The 25072-nt window shown below is 41.5% G+C and overlaps 1 protein-coding gene across 1 annotated transcript in view; it reads right to left on the minus strand.

Moving 5' to 3' along the window:
* Positions 1–25072, minus strand: part of BCAS1 (brain enriched myelin associated protein 1) — a gene marked incomplete at both ends in the record, with an annotated part of 101295 nt that overhangs the window by 58482 nt on the left and 17741 nt on the right. The window contains one exon of the mRNA XM_079718953.1: positions 11248–11819. Coding sequence (XP_079575079.1) covers positions 11248–11819 — 572 coding nt within the window. The remainder of the gene's footprint in view (positions 1–11247; positions 11820–25072) is intronic.

The raw sequence follows: 25072 nt of genomic DNA on the forward strand, positions 1-25072 counted from the left end.
GGCCGGAACTTCCCTAACCAGGGATGGAACCCGCACCCTCTGCAGTGGAAGCACAGAGTCTTAACCACTGGACCACCAGGGAAGTCCAGAACCTGCTTTTCTTATTTAACATCATGTTATAACCATCTTCACATGTCAATACTTCTATTTCTATGTCATCTTTGTTATGATGTCCAGTGTAAGGGTGTACCAGAATCAGTACAAAAACCCTGCAATTAGATCTTTTAGATCTTCCCAACTTTTCTCTTACAGACAATGCCAGACTTAAAAAAAAAAAGCTTGTGGATAAAATGTTGCCCATTTTCTCAATAAATTCCTAGATGTCAAATTGCCTTTTCAAACTTCTTAAGGCTTTAAAATTGTGTACTGCCGAAGTGCCACGGTTGAAATAAACTTCCTAGTGATGCAGGTAGTTAAGAAATTATCAGACACTTCAGAGGGCAATAAAAAGAACATAAAAATATTGAAACGTGAAATCTAGATTTTCATTGTCTTCTGGCATGTTTTCTAATTGGGGAATCTCCATGACACAGATCTAAAAATGCTCCACTTACCTATTTTTCCCTCCTCTTTTTGGGAGGAGAGAGAGGCAACTGTTCATGTTAGCTGCTTATACTAATTGAATCAAGCGAGGTTGGACCAATTATCCAGTATGATGCTCTTTATTATAAATCATAAGATCACCACCTGTTTTAATACTCTGTAGACATAAGCTCAGGATGTTAAAAACTCATATTCTATCTTGGTGGCAGAACTGTAACATAGCACCTTGACATGGTAGAGCCTCATTAGCCCATGATATTGACAGATGCAGAGATGTTCTAGTTAAAAGATTAAATAAACCAGTTGTTCATTGTAGTCATAGGTGGAGAGTGGAAAGAAATCTATCAGAGAAAGCAAGTCACACTTTCTGCCTATAAATAAGAGTTTTCCATTTTCTGTCTCAGTAACTCCTCTGCTTGAAGGGTAAGTGAATTTGTCAACTTGATTTCCAATGGCAAGTGAAATGTGGGTCGAGGATTAAGCAATACATGTTCTTTCCTTGCTTCTGTTTTTGGCAACAGTAATTACTTTGGGGATATTCCTAAGGACACATAAGTTGGCACACTCTTTTATTTATTTATTTTTGGTTGCACTGGGTCTTCGTTGCTGTGCAGTGTGTGGGCTTCTCACTGTGGTGGCTTCTAGTTGTGGCATGTGGGCTCAGTAGTTGTGGCGCACAGGCCTAGTTGCTCCGCGACATGTGGGATCCTCCCGGACCAGGGCTCAAACCCGTGTCCCCTGCATTGGCAGGCGGATTCTTAACCACTGCGCCACCAGGGAAGCCCTGGCACGCTCTTAAATAGAGTCCATTATGTATGATATAAAACTGAAAAATACGTTTACTGTGGGCAAAGGGTGGGTGGAGAGTGATTCCCAGTTCACATCGGGCAAAAAAAGAATCTGTGGTAGATTCTTCTACTCTATGATCAGTTCCAACATGTGCAACCTCCAGACTGATAATGACAATTTACATTTATTAGAGAAAAAAATATCCAACATCAAAAAAACCACTTCAAAATACAAAAGCAAATAACCCATAGCCTAGAACGAGTTTGTCATCTGTTTAACAAACACTTCCCAGTAGTGAGAAAACTGTTCTGAATGCTGCCAAAATTAAGTTGCAGATTTTCTAAGAATGGTTTGGCCTTATGCAGAGAAAAGAAAAGTCACATCCTTTTTCCTGAAGTTTTACATTAGACCAAATCCCTCCTGACCCTACTCCCTACCCAATCCTAATTATCAGCCCCTTCTCTTCTCTGCTTTCTCAAAACTCTGTTTATTTCATTTGTAACCCTCTTAATACACTGGAACTCTTTGTGTATTTATTTTCGTGTTTATTGCTGGTCTTTCCACTAGACTGAAAGCTCCCATGAGGTACATCATTCTCTCCATCCTAAAATCATTCCTGGCCCAAAGAAAGCACTCAGATGTTTGTTGAATGAATAAATTAAAGTATCAATGCCTCCCATTTACTGTTCAACACCTGCCGACAAACTGACTCTTGGGTTGGATTTATAGTTTATTAGCCAGATGGTCACCTAAATTGCTTCAAATTGCCTTATGTGCTATGAAGGATGCAAAGTGGTCTCTGATGGAATTACTCTCAACTCTACCACAAGAAAATAACAGTGCAAGTGTTACAGTGAAGGACAACCCACACGCTGTACTCTTAGGAACCAACAGGGAGGGGTGGGGACTTGGGTGAACTGGGGAGGGAATGTCCCATCTCGAGGGGCAGTCACAACTGACATCCCACCTGGGAATATAGGATGAAACTTCCCACTTTTCAGAAATTTCTGAAATATGGAATTCTATTGAAATCTCATCATTTAAAACTATTGTCAACTTTGTCAATTTCAAAATGTTATCAATTAATTAAAATATTATTTAAGACACTGTATAGGTCAAATAAAACCCATCTGTGGCATGATGCATCCTACAAGAGCCCATTTTCCAACTTTGGTCTACCTGCCTAGCTCAGCATTTCCTAGAAGAACTATTCCTTGGAAGATACAACTGTTCTATGGATAATTAAGTCTGAGAAGCAGTTAAAGTGAAGCAGGTGTGCTTGCTGCAGGACTTTTCAGAGGCTTTAGTAGGCTGACATCCACTGTGAATCTTCAGGAGAGTATAAAGCAAGTACTATTTTCCGAAACTATTTGACGGTGGCACCCTATTTCTAGGCTGATCTCGCTGGACTGATGAGTCCACAGAATGTCAGTTTGGGAAATACTAGCTTCAGGAGTTATAAAAAGATATGTTTCCAAAGGTTCTAAACGTTCCCTCTTTTTAAACTCATAGGCACAGTGACTAAGCCTGTAGGTGACAAATTCCAGCTCTGCTGCTTTCTAGCCACTTTATCTTATGCAAGTTACTGCTCTCCTCTGTGAGTTAGTAAATGCTCAATAAATCAGGACTGTTATTATAACCTTGGAAGGAGAGAATCAGACTGGATAATGCCAAAGGGAAAGTAAACTCAAAATTTATTTTGCAAATTCACTGCAAAACACAATTCACTTGATATTTAACCGTGATGATTAACACCATAACATGTTAAAGGCTGAATGAAAAATACCAAATAAATAGTAGAGATTCATGATTCTACATAGTTTATCTGTGTGAAAACATCTATAGCGTACATGTATTTTGAAATCATTTTTATTTAAAGTTGTGCTAGGCAGAGGTGATAATGAGATTGCAATAATATATTCTAACATTCTTTGAAAAATTGTAACATGATGTGTATGTACCACCTTCATCCTTGTCAAGTTCATCTAACGAACATTACTGCCTGCCAGGGTGTGCCAGGCAGGGTGCACTGGGGACACCCAGTTGCACAAGAAACAGTCACATCCCTCAAGATCACTGTCTCCCTATGTGAAAAGGGTGATGGTGGCAGAAAAGAGTTTTTCAAACTTCAGATTGTGACTGTGGGTGGATTGGAACATAATTTAATGGATCAAAACCAGCATTAAAACCATCAAATGAAATAGACTGGAAAGAACAGAAAATACCAGCCTATGTTACATGCTGTAAGAATACTACTATTTGGTGAATTCTTTGTTTCATGTACATGCATATGTATATCAGGTCAAGATGTAAAATCTATTTCTTACTGTGGATCATAGTCAAGTTAAAGAGCTATTTATTTAAATAAATCACCATAGGGGGATACTGTAGTAGCCTTCAGCAGCTCCATCCACTTAATGTTTTTCTCACATAAAGTTGGATAGAAAATAATATATCTGGTTTCTACCTGTGACATATCTTCTTTGCTGGCAGAGCCTGCTTTCTACTGAAGAAACGTTCCAACCCCCCCCAACGTACCTCCACCCAGACATGTGACTTGGTTTCACCAATGAGTAAATTTTAGGAAACTCCTATTTCGTTTGATAGAACATTATCACTCTATACACTGCTTGGAACTATGGCAACCTTCTTAAAACCACAAAGCCAGTATTTTACAATAACTATAAATGGAGTATAACCTTTAAAAATTGTGAATCACTATCCTGTACACCCAAAACTTATATAATATTGTACATCAACTATACTACAAAAAAAAAAAAAAAAAGAAAGAAAAAGAAAAACCACAAGGGATCAAGCCTGTGAACCAAGCCAATACACAGAGGGCACTGAAGACTGATGCATTCTGGGGCTGTGAAGATGCTGAACCAGACTCAACCACCCACTTCTCGAATTCTTATTATGTACAAGAAATAGTACATTTCCCTCATTAACAAAGCCACTATTGATTGAGGGTTTTTTTTCTTTACCTGCAACCAAAGGTACCCTAAATGATATACTATCCAAACTCCAACATACTGGAAGACCATTTGCTCTATTTCATTATTCTTTATTTCTAAGTTTCTGACAATTTAGAAAATATACTATTTCATTTAGCATCATTATTACTGACTGCCCATGTCATCTTCTTGCAATAGCGTCTAGGGCAGGCAGTATCTTCCTCTTGTGAAAGAAAACACAAGGTTTTGAAATGAGTGCGTGTAACAGGCTTTGGTCACTGCCAGATCTTGATTCCAGTTCTGCCACTAATTTAGCTGTGTGGCCTTGAGCCAGTAACTTAACTTCTCTGAGCCCCAGCTTTCTCATTTGTTAAATGGCAAGAAAAATATCTACCTTGTTGTGTTGTTATAAGAATCAAAGCCAGTAAGGTGTGACAAATGCTTACCACACAGCCGAGGAATAACCAATTATTAAAAACCGGGGCAATTGTTATTATTTGACTCTACCACATGGCTAGTAAGTGGTAGAATCTGAACTCATTCCTGTGTCAGTCAGGCTCCTAACACTTGCACCTCGGCTACAGTAAATGTTTCACATCAAATGTTTCTTAGTGCTAATTTATAAAGTTCATAAAAATTATAGTGTTACAGCTGAAAACCTTGCCTACTCCATAACTTGTATAATTTAAGACAGGTTTTCCCTCTTTACTGACAAACACTTTTGGGTGGATAGCTCTCTTTACCTGTTGAAATGTCATGGCCTTCTGGCCAGAGGTAAACAGGATGAAATAAAAAACACACCTTGTAATTCACTTGGCCTTCAAATGCTGGAATGAGGGGATTTTTTTTCTTTTTGATTTGAGATTAACTTGATATTTCCAATACTGCATGTACTAAAATTTTTGAAAAGCACTTCCTCATATCATTATTCAATTTTTCATAGTTGCAACGTATTGCAGTTTCAAATATTTGGTAAAAACATAATATTGAGCATGAGAACTAAGGCAATTTGATTAACTTGATATTTCCAATACTGCATGTACTAAAATTTTTGAAAAGCACTTCCTCATATCATTATTCAATTTTTCATAGTTGCAACATATTGCAGTTTCAAATATTTGGTAAAAACATAATATTGAGCATGAGAACTATGGGCTTTGGAGGCGGACAATTCTTTTTTAGCTGTGTAACTTGGAGTGAGTGACTTGGTTTCTCTAAAGCTTTGATTTCTTCATCTGTAAAATGGTAAAGATACAAAAATTCCCTTGTAAGTTTTGATGTTTCAGTGAGATGATTCCTTCAAAGTGATTTTACCACAGAATTTCACTTAACATACAGAATACCAAAAAAAAAAAAAAAAGAAAAGAAACACTAGAGGGATTCATGTCATCAGAAACCAGCCAGGAGTGGGAACATCTGGTCAGCTTCATGGAGAACTTGGCACTTGAAGGTGAAGTAGATTTCTGATAAACAGAGAGAGAAGGAGATACAGGCAGAGAAAATCCTGGGGAGCAGATGGCATCTGCGCAGGTCATATGTTGGTCATTTTGACCAGATAAATTTAGGGGAATAGGGGAAAATACAGTTAGAAAAACAGACAAAGGAAAGCTTGTAGAGACCCTTGAATGTCAGACAAAGAAACTGGGGCTTGCGGGTATGGGCATTTAAATTCTATTATTTCTAAAAATAATTTTACAACTCCGGCATCTTTTTTTTAACCCAAATTAGAACTTATGCCTTTGGTTATGTAGCTTTCAAATTAGATTCAATTGTGCTATCTTTGCAGGTTTTGGTGGAAGACTATGGAAGGGAAGGGTAAAAAGACTAAAATGTGAAGTAAGAGGGAGAAAAACCGTGATACTGATAATATTTCTCAAAATGCAATAGCTCTGTGTTAAGTACTTTACATGACTTATTTAATTTTCACAAGTGTGAATAATGTGAAAATGTGCTTGATATTATCCCCATTTTACAGATGAAGAAACTGAGGCTCAGAGTGGTTAAGTAACTTGCCCAAGGTTACACAGCCAGTAGGTGACAGACACAGAGTTGAAACCTAGGCTACTTGACTGCAAGGCTTATGTTCTAATTCACTACTTTACACCATGTAGAAAAGGACTGTAGAGATCTTGGTTCTTTCATTCCAGTTCTACCACTAAAGAGCAGTGGTAGGATGGCGTTGCCAGTAACTGAGATGAGAAGCCTGTGGATTAAACAAGTGGGTATGTTGTCGGTGGTGGTGGTGTTGAGTGTGAATGAAGAGTTCAGTTTTGGACCTATCGAGGTCCAGATGTCCAGCAAACATTCAAACAGCAGTGTAGAAATCTGAGTAGACAGGTAGCAGAGGCAGCTAGATACTCAAGTCTGGACTTCAGGGGTAGATCTAGGCTAGAGACATCAATCTGGGACTTGTCAGCAGATGGCTATATTTAACCCTCGGGACCGGGGGAGATCTCCAAGGAAGGAAGTGTAGTTAAAGACGAAGACATCCAAGAACTGAACGATGGGGACTCCGACGTTTAGAGGGTAAGACTCAGCACGAGAGATTAAGGAAGAGCAGCCAGGGAGGTGGGGAACCTGCCAACCAAGCGAGGATGCTGCTTCAAGAAGGAAGGGATGGTGGGCTGAGTCAGATGTGACCCGCAAGTAGGGTAGGATAAGGATGGAGACGTACTCAGTTTGGCAGCTGAGGTGAGGGGTGGGGGGAGGCATGACATCGTGGCAGCTTTGACAAGAGCAGGTTTTATGGAGGACAAAGCCTGAATGGGGTGTGTTCAAGAGAGAAAAGAAGAGGAGGAAGCCAAACACTGAGTACTTCTCTACAAATCCGTAGCCTGAATGAAGTTGAGGATCAATGCACTTATCACAATCTCCCTTAAAAATGTGTGTCTCGGGGGCTTCCCTGGTGGCGCAGTGGTTGAGAGTCCGCCTGCCGATGCAGGGGACGTGTCCCGGTCCGGGAAGATCCCACGTGCTGCGGAGCGGCTGGGCCTGTGAGCCATGGCCACTGAGCCTGCGCGTTCGGAGCCTGTGCTCCGCAACGGGAGAGGCCACAACAGTGAGAGGCACACGTACCACACACCCACACACACACACACACACACACACACACAAAATGTGTGTCTTGGGGTTTCCCTGGTGGTGCAGTGGTTAAGAATCCGCTTGCCAATGCAGGGGATACGGGTGGAAGCCCTGGTCCGGGAAGATCCCACATGCCGGGGAGCAAGTAAGCCCATGCACCACAACTACTGAGACTGAGCTCTAGAGCCCATGAGCCACAACTACTGAGCCCGAGAGCCACAGCTACTGAAGCCCACGTGCCTAGAGCCCGTGCTCCACAACAAGAGAAGCCATCCCAATGAGAAGCCCGTGCACCGCAAGAAAGAGTAGCCCCCGCTCACTGAAACTAGAGAAAACCCGCGCGCAGCAACCAAGACCCGACACAGCCCAAAATAAAATAAACCAATAAATTAATTAATTTTAAAAAAGAGTGACTTGAAAACAAATACCATACGATTTAAAAAAAAATAGTGTGTCTCTTACTAGAGTCTATGATCTTTGAAGGTCTAGGACCATAATTTATCCTTTAAGGGCCTTGCACAAGGTTGGTGTTTAAATAACACAGAATTTAATTAAACTTTTAAAAGAAAAGGGATATTCTTGTTTAAATCTCCTGAATCTGTGCTTGGCAACACTTAAAGCACCCGTACCCCCAACACAAACACACTTCTGGAATTACCAGTGACAACAGAAATTTAGTGTTGCTTTTTTTTACCCACTAAAGATCAGGTTTTCATGATGCGATCAATTTTGAGAGGGCTGAATCTGTTAAATGCGTATCTTATAGTTCTGGTTCAATTGTTGGGGTGAGAGAAAAATTACAAAAAACCCACCTCATCCCTGCCAACACATTGGTTTGTGTGAATCACAGCTCAGTGAAACCTTTCAGGCATATAATTTATCTTTTCTTTGGCCTATGTAGTAAATGCTTCATTTGTTCATGAATTCTGGCCTTGTTTTAATTATGCTATGCTCTGAATGTAGTTTTATAAGGCACAAAAATAAGATTGTCGTTCTGAAAACACAGAAGATTTGTGTGTTTCCCCCAGAATGAAATGGTGGCATCTTTCTCCCAATTCACGGCTCTGTGGGTTTGTGGTTGGAATTCCAATCCAGTAAGAGACACACAGTGAAACCGGGTGGTGGTAGGGGGAGGGCTGAGTGGGTGGGAGAGGAGAGACAGCTGACACCGCTGAGCCGAAGGCATAATTTACCCTAAGAATTCTGAATCGATACATTGACGGCCACTTATGCATAATGTGCTACTCCCACCAAGAAAGCCATTGATTGAGAAGTTTTATTCCTGTTACTTTCTGAGGGCTGGACTCATTCATTACACTTCCAGGACAATTGATTTTGCCCCCAAATACAGACTGTGCAGCCAGGGATCAGAACAGAAATCTTAACAATCAGAAGGCTGTTTTGCTGTTGTTATTAAAAACCTTCGCAGATATATGTATTTGAATATCCACAAGTTTACAGACTGGAGGAGAAATGAGTGGCTATTTTATAACTTTTCCATGTTTTATAAGCACGTAAGGCAGAGTGAGCACTCCATATTCCAAATTCCAATGATACAACCAACCAAAAATGGAAATTTGTAGTGGAACAAACACAGATGCAAATTTCATGGGTGAATCTAGGGAAACAAATTCACTTATCCCAAAAGGAAGATAGGTGACAATTTTTAGATTTTCTTAGAGGTTACTATAACTTCAAAATATCGCCCACAGGCTTGACTATATTAAATACCTGCCATGTTCCCAACACAGACCCCATCTTCTGAGTCTAATCTCATTCTGGAACTCATTCCACTCCAGTTGAGGTGCTGTCCCAGAGCATTCAATTAAAAAAAAAAAACTGAGTTGATAAAGCACAATTCTAAAACTTTCTGCCCTTTTCTTAGGATAGGAATCGATGGATCACATTAAGTTTTTAAGGTTAAATACTTTCAAGGGTCAGTTATCAGAGGCTGAACTGGTTTACTTAATTAGGATGGGGATTTGGATGCATCACAGACACCTATCCCAAGACGGGTAAAGCTCAGTCCTTCATTCTCTTTCCATAAATAACTCAGTCTTTTCCTAACTCAAGCAATGGGCTGGCTTTGGATGCCCATGAAAATGAAACATGTGACTATTCAAAAACTCAGAATGGCCTTAGTAGCCCATGACCAATAACAAGAAGGCAACAAGAGTTTCCCCACTCAAAGTAAAGTAGTAAATAGCTTCTCAAATATTCATGAATATTGATGACCAGTTTACAGCCCCAAGACAAGGATCTTTCGGGCTCCAGGTTTATACATTTGATGGAAGGTTCCCTGGGCCAGGTAGGCTAATTCTCCTTGTGTCTGGACATCCTCTCCAACACTTGGCCTTCCCCACCAGAGCACTGGGCACCTTGCATTGTAACTGTGAGGTTTTTGTACCTCTTCTCTCTCCAGACCAAAAACTCCCTGAGGACCGGGACCCTGTCCTGTCCATCACTGTGGCCGTGCCTCACCTGTGCCTGGCAGTGTCACCCTCAATAAAGATTTGATGCCAGCATACATTTGAAGACTCACTTTGAATTAAACAGAAAGCTATTCGATTGGCTCCTGAACTGCTGCATTTGGGGAAGGGGGCGTTTAAAGGGCAATTTTTCTAACTTTTGAAAGAAAATATAAGAATCAGTTCTTAGAGTAAAAATTTACATAAATGACAAGAATGCTGATAGCATGAGCCTAAACATACGAGCCTTATCATCTGTTCCTCAATTCTAACAGTCCAGAATTTTCAGTTGGTGTCTAATATTTACAGTATAATTTTTGACACCATCCTGGATACATTAAAACCTCAGATTAATGTGATACTCATTTTCCTGAAGGAAAGTAATATCTGGACAGTGCTTAGAACAGAGCCTGGCACATTGTAAAGGCTAAATAAATGACAACCAGTGTTATCATTAGCAACTTGGCAGGGAAGCTGGTTGTCATTAAGACAAATATATTGACAGCCACGATACACGACCATGTAATAAAAAACAGCCCATTTAATTTTTTCCTGGGTCTAATCTCAACTAGAGGCACTTTACTCCCAAATTTTGAAAAATACTGTTGTTTAAATCCATTAACTAAGGGAATAAGTGCCTTAAAATACAATGTATCTACTTTTATTTCCTTCTTCATTCAAGGAGTTCTTTTCTCAGTCCCCAATACAAACAAACTCTCAAGGTTAAAATCAAATGCTCTTTTTAAGATCAAAAGGACTTGCCTTTCTTTGCGCAGGAAAGAAAGCAACCGGTTCAGATGCTTCCTTAAAAAAAAAAAAAAAAAATCTCGTTTTTTACAAAGGTATTACTCCAGCTTGTTGAAAAATAATTTGTACATAAAAGAGTCTGCCCAGAGCTGTAAAAGCTCTTTCTTTAAATGCACACTTTAGTGCAAAAGATAGTTAAAGATCAGTCCAAGCTATTAAACGTAAGAAGTGAAATGCATTCCAACAAAAGCCCATAAACGTTCTGTATATGAAACCAGCTACTGAGACGGGCAGGTATTTAAGTCTTTTAGGAACCATTTTTATTCTGCTAATGCTTTTCCCTCCAGACTCCATTTGATCATAAATGCAACCTGTCCACCTCTGCCTTTGATAAATGGAAGGACAGATTCATCTGGATGTGACTCATCTCCTCTTTTCTTTTACGTGAAACAGATGCCACAGCTGTTGTTCTTCCAACAGATGTTTCTGCCCCGCAGAAACACTGGCGAGCACCGCGCTGCAATGTGCTGTTGGTTCTAGAGGGGTCCACGGCTTGATACCTTGTCAGGACCCCTCCGTGATGGCACAGCAACACACGTGCAATCGTCTTGCCCCACAAGTGCCCCCCGAGCCTGCATTAAGAACAAAACGGATTGTCTTACCCTCTCTGCAGGGACATCGTCCGACTGCGTGGAGAATCCAGGAGTTTCGGCGGTGGGCTGGTGATGCTCTGCACGCTTGGCTTCCTGTTGGTGGTCCACGAGGGCCTTGTCCCGTCCCTTGTCCAGTTTGAAGAGTCTGTCAAAGAAGCTGGAGTCCTTGGGCTTGGAGGGGGCTGCCCCCCCGGACTCAGATAGACGAGACTCTGGTCCCAAAGTGGCAGAGAGGCCCTCGGCTTGGGCCAGGGTCTGCACGGGGGTTTTATCTGGGTCACATCCCAGTGCAGCTGCCACTGGAAGTGCCATGGGCTCACTCGGGTCTTTGTTCCCTAGAGCTTTATCGGAGCTGACATCAAGCTTCACTGGTCCAGTGGATGAATCCGTGGCTTGGCCTCCGGTACGTCCTGGTACAGGCCGAGAGAGTGTCAAGAAAAAACGAGATTTAGCAGCTGGTGTCTGGGGTTTGGCCTCCTTCCCAAGATTCTTCCCATTGGCATCCGCAACAGCGCTTATCTCCATTGTCTTGGGGGAAGAAGTGGCCACATTATCCTCCTGGACACTTGTTTCCAAATCAACTGTAAACACAAACATAAACAGCGGTCATTCAGCCCAGCGAGGAAATTCAAGGATTGCTAATGGACTCCCAACGTCTCCTACACAGAGGCTGTGATGCGGTCTGGCACTCTGCTGTGCCTGGGTCCCTCTGCGGAGCAGAAGTCAGCTATCGAGGTGTCTTCTGACCCTGCTTTTCTCTGGAGAGAGGAATGCAAGATTAGGGAAGAGGAAAGCCAAGTTACTGGGAAGCACGCACCAGGTGCTGCGTTAGGGACACATTAATTCTCTTCTTTATCTCCGCGGGAATGCTGTGAGAAGCAAATTATCATGATTTCACCTGGGAGGCAGGACAGCAGTTATGGGGTTAGGAGAACACGTTTCCCAGCCTCGGGACTTACTGCCATTTGGGCAATATCATTCTTTGTTCCAGGGTCCACCTTGTGCCTTGCAAGGTGTACGGCAGCATCCCTGGCCTCTACCCACCAGGTGCCCATAGCACCCCCTAGTGGTGACAACCAGAAATGTCTCCGGAAGTTGCCAAATGTCCCCTGGGGGCAAAACTCACATTTGAGAACCACTGAGCCAGACTATCAATTTGAATCTGAGTTACTTAACTTTTCTGTGCCTCAAGTTTCTGGTAAAATGAGGCAAATAGTAGAACCTACACCTATAATTTTGTCATGAAGATTCCATGAGTTTATATATATATATATATATATATATATATATATATATATATATATATATATTTTTTTTTGTGGTACGCGGGCCTCTCACTGTCGTGGCCTCTCCCATTGCAGAGTACAGGCTCCGGACGCGCAGGCTCAGCGGCCACGGCTCACGGGCCCAGCCGCTCCGCGGCATGTGGGATCCCCCCGGACCGGGGCACGAACCCATGTCCCCTGCATCGGCAGGCGGACTCTCAACCACTGCGCCACCAGGGAAGCCCCGTGAGTTAATATTTTTAAAGCACATCCAACAGTGCCTGGAATACAGTAAATGCTCAATAAATGTTATGAACGTTAGTTATTGTCATTATTCATGAGTGAGAAAATGGACAGCCAGAGAGGTTGATCCACCTTCCCACAGCCGGCCAGCAAGCAGAATCTGGTTATGGGCAGAAATCTGACTCCAAAGTTCATGCTCTCTCTATCTTATATTCTAGAAAGTTTCCATTATGAAGTCTGGAAGTTCAGATGTCAACACAGGAAAGTGGATTAGACCTTGGGCCGCATGGAGGCAGAGTGTAGCGTTACCTGTGCAAGACTGTGGGTGCAGGTTCTGCCCCCTCCAGGGAGGGGTGCTGTTTCCAGAATCCACCTGTTTCTGTTTTGAACTCTGCATCGACCTAACTGAACTGCATCCTTTTCGAGGGCCCTTTTCTAAAGCAGTGCAATATTAAGGAAAAAAGATACACTACAAAATTGGAAATCACAGTGAAAGATCAAGATTCTCTACCGATAAGATGTGTGACCTTGGGCAAGTCACTAAAACGCTTTGAATTTTCTCATTTGTAAAATGGGAAAAATAGAAGCTCCCTTGCAGGGTTGTTCTGATGTTTAAAGGAGAAAACTCATGCAAAGGATCAAGAATCCTGACTTTTCCATAGTAGCTGCTTAGTAACTGACAGATACTGTGACTGTGTAGTTTGTAGTCAACCACTTCTTAATATCTGTTTGCAGGAAGATAGAAAGAGAAAGAAGAGAACTGAGGTTTATTTAGCTCATCTCATATTGCTCATAGGTAGTGAGAAATACACACATCCATTAGCAATTATTTTTGCCAAACTCTAGTATCTCACAGTGTCTAAAGTCAAGAACAAACAGCAAAGGAGAGAGAGAGGGAGGAAGAGATGGAGAGAGGGCTCTGGATTCCTGTGCAGAGTGGTGGTCTCCTCTTTAAGCTTTGAGGAGCAGAGAAGAAATGGTACGGAAGACCAGAGACAAGCACTAGGGGTTCCTCATAAACTCAGACCCCTTATGAACATTGGATATATCCTTTGGCTCTTCTTAACCATTTTTCTTGTGGTCCTGGAATTCGTAATTGTGGTAACTATTATACTCAGAAGGGAAGAGGGAGGGAGAGAGTGGGAATAAAGAAGTGATGGATGGATGTGTCAAGATGCCAAATAAGCAACTCAGGCAGTTGAACTGTCAGAGTGAATATAAATGAATTGTGGGGATGCTCCATGCCAGGAGAAGAGGAAGCAGTTGACAAAAAAGGAGGAGACTAAGATTCAAAACAAGGAAGGGCTTTTCAAAATGCCAAGAACAACAACTGATCTCCTCTAGTCTTCCTTACTCTCTGGCGGGAAAACAAGGAGCTAGTGGTAAGTAAGAGTGTTACAGTTAAAGAAAAAGTCTTTGAAAAAAATCTTCCCATGAACAGACTTCTAAAAAAGTGCCAATATATTGCTTCAATAAAGGATCCATTCCTTACGTCCAGGTATCTAAACTAGACTTCAATGCATGAAGAGTTACAGCAGATACAAACCATAACTCTTGATATCAGAGAATGGGTAAAGTGTTTTTGGTAACTTGTAAGAACTAGGACCTCTTAGATGGGGCAACCCATTTCCATGAAGCTCTGCCCCCCAAACTTGGATGAGTGTATATCCAAGTCCATCATCTGGAGCTTCTATGTCCCTTGCTAAAATGCTCACATCCTAGGTGGGCACAGGACCTAAGCTAGACTAACAAAAATCAATCTTGCGATTTTTGCTGAACCTACTAGAACAGAGTTACAAATCTTTGTGCTTGGGTTGGCAAACCAGTAGGAGGTACAACTGGAGCTGCTGTCCTTGGCTGTCATCTTTCAGAGTGCTTGCCTGAGAACTAACATAGATGAAAGCAGAGCCAAGAGATCCATGGGAGCATTTGGACACCTGAATCCAGCTGTCCCTGAAGCTGGTTTACAATTACATAGCCATAGCCAGCAAGTCTTTTTTTTTTTTTTCCACTTATGCCAGTTCAAATTAAGTATATACTCAGTGACTTGGAGAGAATTTCAGTGAATTGGTCAGTACCTATTTCACCTGTTAATTAATAGCAATCAATCCTCTCCTTGAGAAATGGTCTCCGGGCTCTTCAAATATGTCTAGGAGGCATTTAATATGGGATGAAGGGGGGGAAAGAAAATGAAATGGGAGAAAGTGAGTTCTAAGAAGCTGGATAGAAACAAAAAAATACCCACCAACATTTTGTTTTCTCAGTAAAAGTGAAGGAAAAAAATCCACGTGGGCAAAGAGATTACAGTCATTTGAGACCTTAGATAAGCATTAAAAAACAAATAAATTATGTTCTGAAACATTAACTTACACACACATACACACACACACACACACACCCAATCTGTGTGAATGAGTAGGAGTTCCAGGTTTTATATTCTTGCAAAGATGGGGATAATTTACAAGCCTCCCTCACATTATTATGGAAAGAATAAGAAGTTCCTACTAGATGACTGGAACTAAGCTTTCCGTTCCTATGAAAAATCTTGGGAGAAGCCCATCTGGAATCTGGTTTCAATAAAAAGTTTTCTCATAAAGCAGACAAACAGATGACATACCAAAGAGATTTTACTTTCCATGAAAAAAATGTGTAAGAGTTTAAGGAAGATAAAAAGAAATCAAATAAGAATGTAAATGGTAGCTCCCAAATATTTAGGAGAGTTGAAAATTTTGATCTCCTTAAATGCAGAAAAGATATTTTGTAGTGTGTGTGTGTGTGTGTGTGTGTTTTAAGAAAGTCTTTTTTTTTTTTTAATTATTTTTTGGCTGCGTTGGGTCTTCGTTGCTATGCGTGCGCTTTCTCTAGTTGTGGTGAGCAGGGGCCACTCCTCTCTGTGGTGTGCGGGCTTCTCACTGTGGTGGCCTCTCTCATTGCAGAGCACAGGCTCTAGGCGTGTGGGCTTCAGTAGTTGAAGCACGCGGGATCAGCAGTTGTGGCTCGTGGGCTCTAGAGTGCAGGCTCAGTAGTTGCGGCGCATGGGCTTAGTTGCTCCGCGGCATGTGGGATCTTCCCAGACCAGGGCTCAAACCCACGTCCCCTGCATTGGCAGGCGGATTCCTAACCACTGCGCCACCAGGGAAGCCCTAAGAAAGTCATTTTATCTAGACACGTGATGGAGATGAATGGCATCTTAGCGTAATTGTTAAGTACTTAGATTGTGGATCAGAGAGACCTGGGTTTAACCTCTAAAATATTAAATATGTGACCTGGACAAGTTACTTTATATCTCTATGCCTCAATTTTCTCATAAAATGGACAAGAAAATAAGTGTCTTCTTCAAAGAGTGAGGATTAAATGAAATACTTCCTACATGGTACTTAACATAGGCGGGTACGTGGTGGATATTTAATAACTATTAGTTGTTTTGTTATATTTATATATTATTACTACAATTACTATTTAATTTTCTAAATAGAAGCATAAGGAAAGGAATTATTTGAATGGTTTAACCTCTAAATTTGGGTGCTCTGGAAAGACTTTTAAAATAGTAATTATATGTATTAATTTATCTTCAGAAATCTAAGAACCTGGGCCAGAGAAGTTTCAAGAATGCTTTTTCCAAGCACCAAGTATTCTTAGTTAAAACAAACTGCTTCATCAGATTTCTATCACGTATTTAAGACACACACATACATACACACACAAGGTTTGTGTCACACTATTCAGAACTTCTGAGTAAGGGCTATCTTTTTTTTTTTTTTTCATGTGCCAAAGCTACAATTTTCACTTGGTACAACTGTAAACACAATAGCTAATATTCATGGAATGTTTCCCAGGTGCCAGGAATTATAGTAAATGCTGTATGTAACAAGATACATTTTATTTATGTATTATAACAAATCTATGCTAGATACCATCAGCACTCCCATTTTACAGGTGTGGAAACTGCAGCTCTGAGAATAAAGTCACTTTTCTAACATTATCCTGCTCACAAGTGGTGGAGTCAGGATTTGAACACGTTTGCCTGATTTCAAAGCTCAAATTCCTAACAATGTATTGTAGTAGAAGCAAGAACAGAAGAGCAAGGGAGGAAAGATGAGTGGAACAAAGTTTGGTTAACAGAATTAGTGGATTTTCAAGGAAAAAAAAAAAAACTCTGCACAAGGGGGAATAAAAGCCTGTGCTTTCTCATATCTGGGCAACATTGGTGTATGATTTTTGTTTATTTGCTTTAAATAAAAATCAGATCATATCATTAATCTGCATAAAACTATCCAAAGAGGGCCTCATCACATTAAAATCAAGTCCAAATACAACACAGAACAAGCCTGACTCCATATTGGATCTATCCCTTTAGCTCTAACCCTTGTGCTCTGCTGCCTGTGCTTAGTCATGCTGGCTCTGCATCTTTGTATAAGAAATGCTGCCTAGAAAAAAAAAAAAGTTGCCTAAAGCCTGAAATATACAGGAGAGCCCATTCTCAGATGGGCTCTGACCTTTAAAGGCATAACACTTTTCCATTCATATAGAGATAGAAAGTTGCAGAACAGAAAATAACATTTGTCTTGGTGGAGGCTTACAGGAACATTATAACCAGACCTACATGGACAGCTGCAAAAACAAAGGATTCTGTCACCAAGATGTTTGCAGCAACCAGCCACACCCTCATGTAGTATAAAAGAAGCCTGAATTCTAACTTGGGGACGATGGTTCTTTGGGACACTAATCCACCATCTTCTTGGTCTACTGGCTTTCCAAATAAAGTCACTATTCCTTGCCCCAGTGCCTCATCTCTCAAATTACTGGTCTGTCATGCAGCACAAACTTGGACTCAGTAATACAAACTCTACGGTAGATCACATCCACCAGAACCTCAGATCATACTGTGTGCTTCCTCTCACCTCTCAGCTCACCAATCGTACATAGTCCCACCCGAGGCCCTTCGCACTACTTGTCCTTTCCACCTGGGAACGCTTCCCCTAAGATCTTCCATGGCTACCTTGTTATCATTCGGGCCCCAGGTCAAACCTTCCTAGACCACCCTCTCTAAAGTAACCCCTCCCACTCACCCCATTCACTCCATGGATTTTGCAGAGCATTCACTGGTCTCTGAAATGATCTCATTAATTCATCATTTACTTGTTTCTTCCCCAGTAGAACGTAAGCCCTGAATGGACAGACTTGGTCTGTTTTGATTACAGTCACCAGTGCCCCCAGCAGTGCTTGGCATATAGTAGGATTAAGTCAGGGAACACGGTAAGGCAGGGAGAAGAGCCAGGGGCATAGCAGGTGCTCAGCAGCCATGATTTTAACAGCGGCAAAAATAGCAACCCAAGTGATAATGGTGGTGGCAGAGATGGAGTTCTTTTTTTTTTTTTTAACTTTTATGTATATTTTTAATTGAAGTATAGTTGATTTACATTATATTGGCTTCAGGTATACAACATAATGATTCAATATTTTTATAGCTTATACTCCATTTAAAGTTATTACAAAACAATGGCTATATTTCCTTGTGCTGTACAATACATGCTTTCGTTTATATATTTTATACAAAGTAGTTTGTATCTCTTAATCCCTTACCCCTGTGTTTCCCCTCCCTGCCACTTTCATTTTAAAATGGCTTAACTTATTTCAGACTTCTTTTAAGAATTCATTATCTAAACATTCCTAGTTCTTAAGGTTAAAGAGGAAAACAGAAACTGTCGTCATAATTTTATCCACAAATGAAGTGTCCACTTACAATTCCCCACTCAGACATCCCTTCCTATGCGACACTGTCCCCTCCTATGCGACACTGTCAATATGGTGGTCAGTCAGGATAAAAGCTAAATGAAGAGGAAATACAATGCACGTTAATTATAAAGGGAAATTGCAAATCTTGCAAAAGATGGAAGAGTTCATAGTCATATAAAGATCACACACATGGTTATTGTTGGATGAGGATCTGGCAGAGTTAAAGTAGTTCACCAAAGAAGAAGGAAAAATAGAAGGGAAAGTAGATGATGACACACTAAATTCTTCAAAAGAGAACTGTAGTTGAATATCAAAGGACTACAATAGGCCCTAGGGAAGACTGATGAAGACCTCAAAAAGTTTTGCAAAAATGACCCTTTTGCGGTCAGCCTGCAGGAGTCAAATGACACTTCAAACAACTGTGGCTTTCTGTGTTGTGTAAATGCATTTGTTGTTTTAAAGGTCTTGAAATAAGGATTCACGTGGCAGCTGCTTATGGCTTGGAGGGAGATGTTAGATTTCAAAACTTCACTGAATGATCAGCTTTCATGCTCTCCCTCTCAATATTAAAAAGCCAGGTTATCTTCTCCAAGAGATTCTAGCATAAATAAAAGAAAGGAATGGGTTTGGGGGGCAGGAGGGAAGAATTCTCAACTGTCAGCTGGATACAATGTATCTAAACATTTGGTGATGAAAATGCTGGGTTCAAACATTATGTGGGCAGAAGGTAACTCATCCCATGATCTCAAGAAAGCATCCTCTAAAGTCAGCAGTGACTGTTAGTCACTGTGGGGCAAGACTACACCAGTGACTTATGATTTTTCCTCTCCTCTTTACTCACACATTTCCTATCATTCATATGCCTATAAAAGTCTGGAACATACAAAGATAATTTAACTGTAGAACCAGGCTTTGCTCCAACATGAGCAAATATTTCACTGAAAGACACATCAGATGTTTGACTTTTTCTCAGTTTGAAAATAATACACATTTAACATGTGTTTACCTCCCATATGATTAATCTTTCAACCCTTTCCTTTCCCTATCTCTACCCTCTACCCTCACTGCAGTATAACGAACATCTGCAACCCCAGGTGGCTTATCAAACTTTGTTCATGCTCAGACAAATACATACAAGCCTCCCAGACACATGTACACATATCCTGGTTGGTTTTTATAAAAATACGATTATGTTAGATTTTTTTGTTTTGTTTTTTTTAACATCTTTATTGGAGTATAATTGTTTTATAATGGTGTGTTAGTTTCTGCTGTATCACAAAGTGAATTATCTATAGTATACATATATCCCCACATCCCCTCCGTCTTGCATCTCCCTCCCCCCCTCCCTATCCCACCCCTCTAGGTGGACACAAAGCACCGAGCTGATCTCCCTGTGCTATGCGGCTGCTTCCCACTAGCTATCTATTTTACATTTGGTAGTGTATATATGTCCATGCCACCCTCTCACTTCGTCCCAGCTTACCCTTTCCCCTCCCCGTGTCCTCAAGTCCATTCTCTACGTCTGCGTCTTTATTCCTGTCCTGCCCCTAGGTTCATCAGAACCTTTTTTTTTAGATTCCATATATATGTGTTAGCATACGGTATTTGGATATTGTTTTTGATTGCTTTTATATATCACTGTTATGGATTGAATGTTTGTGTCTGCCTCCCACCCCAAAGTTCATAAGCTGAATCTTAACTTCCACTGTGATGGTATTAGGAGGTGGGGGCTTTGGGAGGTAATTAGGTCATGAGGGTGGAGCCCTCATGAATGGATTAGTGCCCTTAGAAAGGAGGCACTAAAGAGCTCTTTTGCTTCCTCCACTGCATGAGGACATAGTGAAAAGATGGCTGACTGTGAACCAGGAACTTGTCCCTCACCAGACAAAGAATCTGCTGGCACCCTGATTTTGGACTTTTCAGCCTCTAGCACAGTGAGAGATAAATGGTTATTGTTTAAGCCACTCAGTCTATGGTATTTTTATTAGAGCAGTTCAAATGGACTGAGACATCAATAGTTCTCCCTCCCAATCAATATATCCAAATCTATCTTATCTTTTTTTCAATAGCTGCAAAATATTCCTTAATATGGATATATCAAAAGACATGTATGCCATTGCCTAGTTAATGAACATTCTGATAGTTTCCAAACCTTTATTTTTCCATTTCCATTATAAACAACATTGGGGGAAACTTCCATGTTCAAAAATCCTAAACTAGTGCTTTATTTCTATGGAATAGAGGTACAGATGTAGAATTGCTGCACCCAAATTAATGTGCATTTAACTTCTAAAATAGACACTGCCAGATTACTTCCCCAAAAGAGGGTCTAGAGATTCACATTTCCAGCAGCAATGTGATAAGTGGCTCCCACCCCAAGGGTAGCAGTAATACAAAGCAGCAGGAACACTGATCACATATATTTACAATATTAAACACCTTTTAAATGGTAAAAAAAAAAAAAAAAACAAACAGGAAAATCATATAACATTCTATTAGTGCCCTCAGCTCTTAGGATACAAAGGGTAAGCTTTGGAGATGCTAGGTGGGGGTAGGTTGAATTCAGGCCACAAAGAACACTGTTAAAAAGTGACAGTTATTAGCTTGGGGACCCAGGGCACTGAGAGTAGCTAGCCAGAAAGTCATATGAAACAAGGGGCTAGAGGAGAAGGATGCGGAAAAGAGCCAAATCAAGAAGACATTATAGGGCTTCCCTGGTGGCACAATGGTTAAGAACCCGCCTGCCAATGCAGGAGACATGGGTTTGAGCCCTGATCTGGGAAGATCCCACATGCTGTGGAGCAACTAAGCCTGTGCACCACAACTACTGAGCCTGCGCTCTAGAGCCCGTGAGCCACAACTACTGAGCCCATGTACTGCAACTACTGAAGCCCACATGCCTAGAGCCCGTGCTCCCAACAAGAGAAGCCACCACAATGAGAAGCCCATGCACCGCAACAAAGAGTAGCCCCTGCTCGCCGAACCAGAGAAAAACCCGCATGCAGCAATGAAGACCCAACGCAGCCAAATATAAAATAAAATAAAATAAATTTATAAAAAAACAGAAGACATTATATTCTGCAGAGTAGAGATACAAATGATCAATGAGCGCATAAAAAGATGCTCAACATCATCAGTCATTAGGGAAAGGCAATCAAAACCACAATATGTTACCACTTCACACCCACTAGGATGGCCATAATCAAAAAGACAGGCAATGACCAGTGCTGAGGAGAATGTGGAGAAATCGGAACCCCCATACATTCCTGCTGGGATGTAAAATGGTGCAACTGCTTTGCAGTTCCTTAAAAAGTTAGACATCAAGTTGCTACATGACCCAGTAATTCCGTTCCCAGGTACATAACCAAGAGAATGAAAACATATATTCACACAAAAACTGGCATACAACTCAAATGTCCATCAGCTGATGACTGGATAAACAAAATGTGGCATATCCATACAGTGGAGTATTATTTAGCCATATAAAACAATGAAGTATTGCTACCTGCTACAATATGGGTGAACATTGAAAACATTATGCTAAGTGAAAGAATCCAAATACAAAATGCCACATATTGTATGATTCTCTTTATATACAATGTCCGGAATAGGCAAATCCAGAGAGACAGAAAGTAGATTAGTGGTTGCCAGGGGCTTGGGGAGGAGAACTAGAGATTCACTGCTCAAGGAACTTCTTTGTGAGGTGATGAAAATGTTCTGGAATCAGATCGTGGCGATGGTCGCACTACCTTGTGAATATACTAAAAAGCACTAGGCTGTACACTTGAAAAGCGTGAATTTTATGGTATATGAATTATATCTCAATTTTGAAAATGAAGACATTATATAAACACCAAAACAGTAGGGGATGGCTCTTGGGCAGGGGATAAACACCAAACATGAGCAGAGACTCCACAGAAAAGACAGATGGTGGTTGGCTTTTAAGCCAATGAAAAGATGTGCAACCTGATGAATAGTAAAATATAAGCAAGATAAAATTATGAGACTTAGCTCTCCTCCTATCAACTTGGTAAAAAGGGAAACATTCAGTAACCGGCAGTGGAGAAAGTATGAGGAAGAATGGCCGCATCTCTTGTGGGCGGGAGCGTAATTTGGCTGTCTCTTTGGAGGACAGTTCAGTAATATATATCAATATTTAAAAATTCACAAACTCTGGGAGCTCTAATTTCTACTTCTGGAATGTTACCCTATAAATACAATTGCACAGAGCCACAAAGATATATATAACAGATACACATCATCTGCTGGACTCTTGCTGTGGTGGCAAAATAGCAGAAACACCCTAATGGCTTATCAATAGGGACCTGGTTAAATAAATGGTCATTTGTCCACACAGTGAATTGCTCCACAGGCATTAACATTCTCCAAGACATACAGTAAGTGAAAAGAAGCCATGTTCAACGGTCTGTATAGTATGTTCCCATTTGTTTTTTTAATGGCGTCAAGAGGTAGAGGGGAGGATTTAAAAATATACAGACGTGGAATACCTCGGGCCACAAGAAACTGTAAAGAGTCCCGGCCTCTAAGAAAGGAAATTTGGGGATGGAGGTTGGGGAGCGATCAGAATTGGGGGTGGGAAGGTGTTCCCTGTCCTATCTTATTATGTAGACTGTTGAGAATGTTTGCTAGGTATACCTCCCAGGTCACTTAAAAATGTAAAGTAATGGGGCTTCCCTGGTGGCGCAGTGGTTGAGAGTCCGCCTGCCGATGCAGGGGACACGGGTTCGTGCCCCGGTCCGGGGAGATCCCACATGCCGCGGAGCGTCTGGGCACGTGAGCCATGGCCGCTGAGCCTGCGCGTCTGGAGCCTGTGTTCCGCAACGGGAGAGGCCACAACAGTGAGAGGCCCGCATACCGCAAAAAAAAAAAAAAAAAAGTAAAGTAATGAAAAGAAAAAAAATAAAGGGAAAGGTGAGGTCTAGAAAAGAGAGGTGGGATTTAAAGCCAACTGGAGGAATGTTTGACCTGCTTCCGGTTTGCCTGGGGCTGGCCAGCGGTGATGGCAGGCTCTGTAAGTAACAAGGTGCAGCTCTGATTGGAGGAGTTGCCAGGCCAAGTGGGTCCTGCATACTGAAGTGAGGGGCATGACCTCTGGGGCACCTCCATATTCCAGAGTCTGACCCTTTGCTCAGCAAACTCAGAAACTCAAACTTTTTAAGTCACCTGGAATCCCTGTACCTCCCAGAGGTCATTCTAAAAAGAACTCATGAGTTAACCACAGGCAGATTATTGGTTTAAGACAGTACAGCTGCAAAGGGGACGGGTCACAGGCAACCTCCCGCCCACTTGGTCCCTCCCTGTGGGAAACTCACATGGGATCCCATCATCATGGGCAGGATGCCCAGTGAGCCGAGAGGTCAAGTCAGCACACTGGGAGTTGGCTGTAGGATTTAAATGTTTAATTGTTTCAGGCTGGGATAACCTGATGACGATGATGATTTAAAAAGGCTTTGCTGAGAGATGAGCTTTAGGGAGAAAAACTTTACAGAATCAGAGGTTGGCAAATATGAGATCCACTGACAGCTTGGTGTTGGGCCAGCAGAATGTTTAGATGTTTCTGAACTGGGGAATTTCATTTGCAAATCCTAAAATGGGGCTTTCACTGAAATATCCTCTTATCTGCTGAGGGATTCTCATAGGGCAGCCAGGCCGAGGGCTGAGACACGGAGAGTTTCCAGTTTCCTGCAGCCTCCACATCTCGTGCCAGTTCTCAGATGTAGTGGTCCTTGCTTCTGGGGGAGTGTCAGAATCTCCAGGAAGGCTTGTGAGAACAGAGGGCCAGCCCCACCCACAGCATTGGATTCTGGGAACTGGGCTGCAGGTCTAACTAGTTCGAGGTGACGGGATGATCCTGGTCCAGGGACCACTCTGAGAATCATTGATACACATCCCAGCTTTTGTACTGACAAATGGAGCCAGACTCCGCTTATGTTTTCCTGCTCTCATTCCCAGAAGTATTTGGTCTTTGAGGTATGTTTGCATATATCAGATCTCACCCACTAATATGCTGTTTCAATTGTTAAACTTCTAGCAATTTGGAGGGCACCTTACCATTTATTTGGTCTAACTGACTTATTATTTTTATTTTTGTTAACTGAAAAGTTGTTGGCAAGTGGATGTGTTTATTCCATTTCCAGATCTGGTGAAAATGCACCCTGGGGAAATGAGATGACGTGCAGTTGTCACAGGACGATACTGTTTCTCTTCTTGCCGTTTTTTTCATGTTTTCCCTTGGTCCCTCCTTGGCTCTCTTGGTCTTCCCTTCAAGAGAGGGCCAGGTTCATATCGCTCAAGCTGCAGGAACCGTGTGGATGTTTCTGTCTTTAGAGAGGAGTGTGCTGGTTGTCTTCTTGGTCCAGAGAGGCAAAGAGCAGGTTGTGTGTTACTTGACAGCTGCGTGGAAGTTAATGCACCCAGACGGTCTGCGCCCTGGAACGGAAAGCTGTGCCCCGAGTGTCAGCCATGGCAGGGACAAAAATGTTCCCAAACAAATTAAAACAGAAACGCCAATGTTGTACTTTTGAAAAATGTGAGTAAGGAATTTTCTATTGGAGTGTATTTCAAGGGGT

Source organism: Hyperoodon ampullatus (genome assembly GCF_949752795.1).
Source record: "Hyperoodon ampullatus genome assembly, chromosome: 14".
In the NCBI taxonomy this organism is placed as follows: domain Eukaryota; kingdom Metazoa; phylum Chordata; class Mammalia; order Artiodactyla; family Ziphiidae; genus Hyperoodon; species Hyperoodon ampullatus.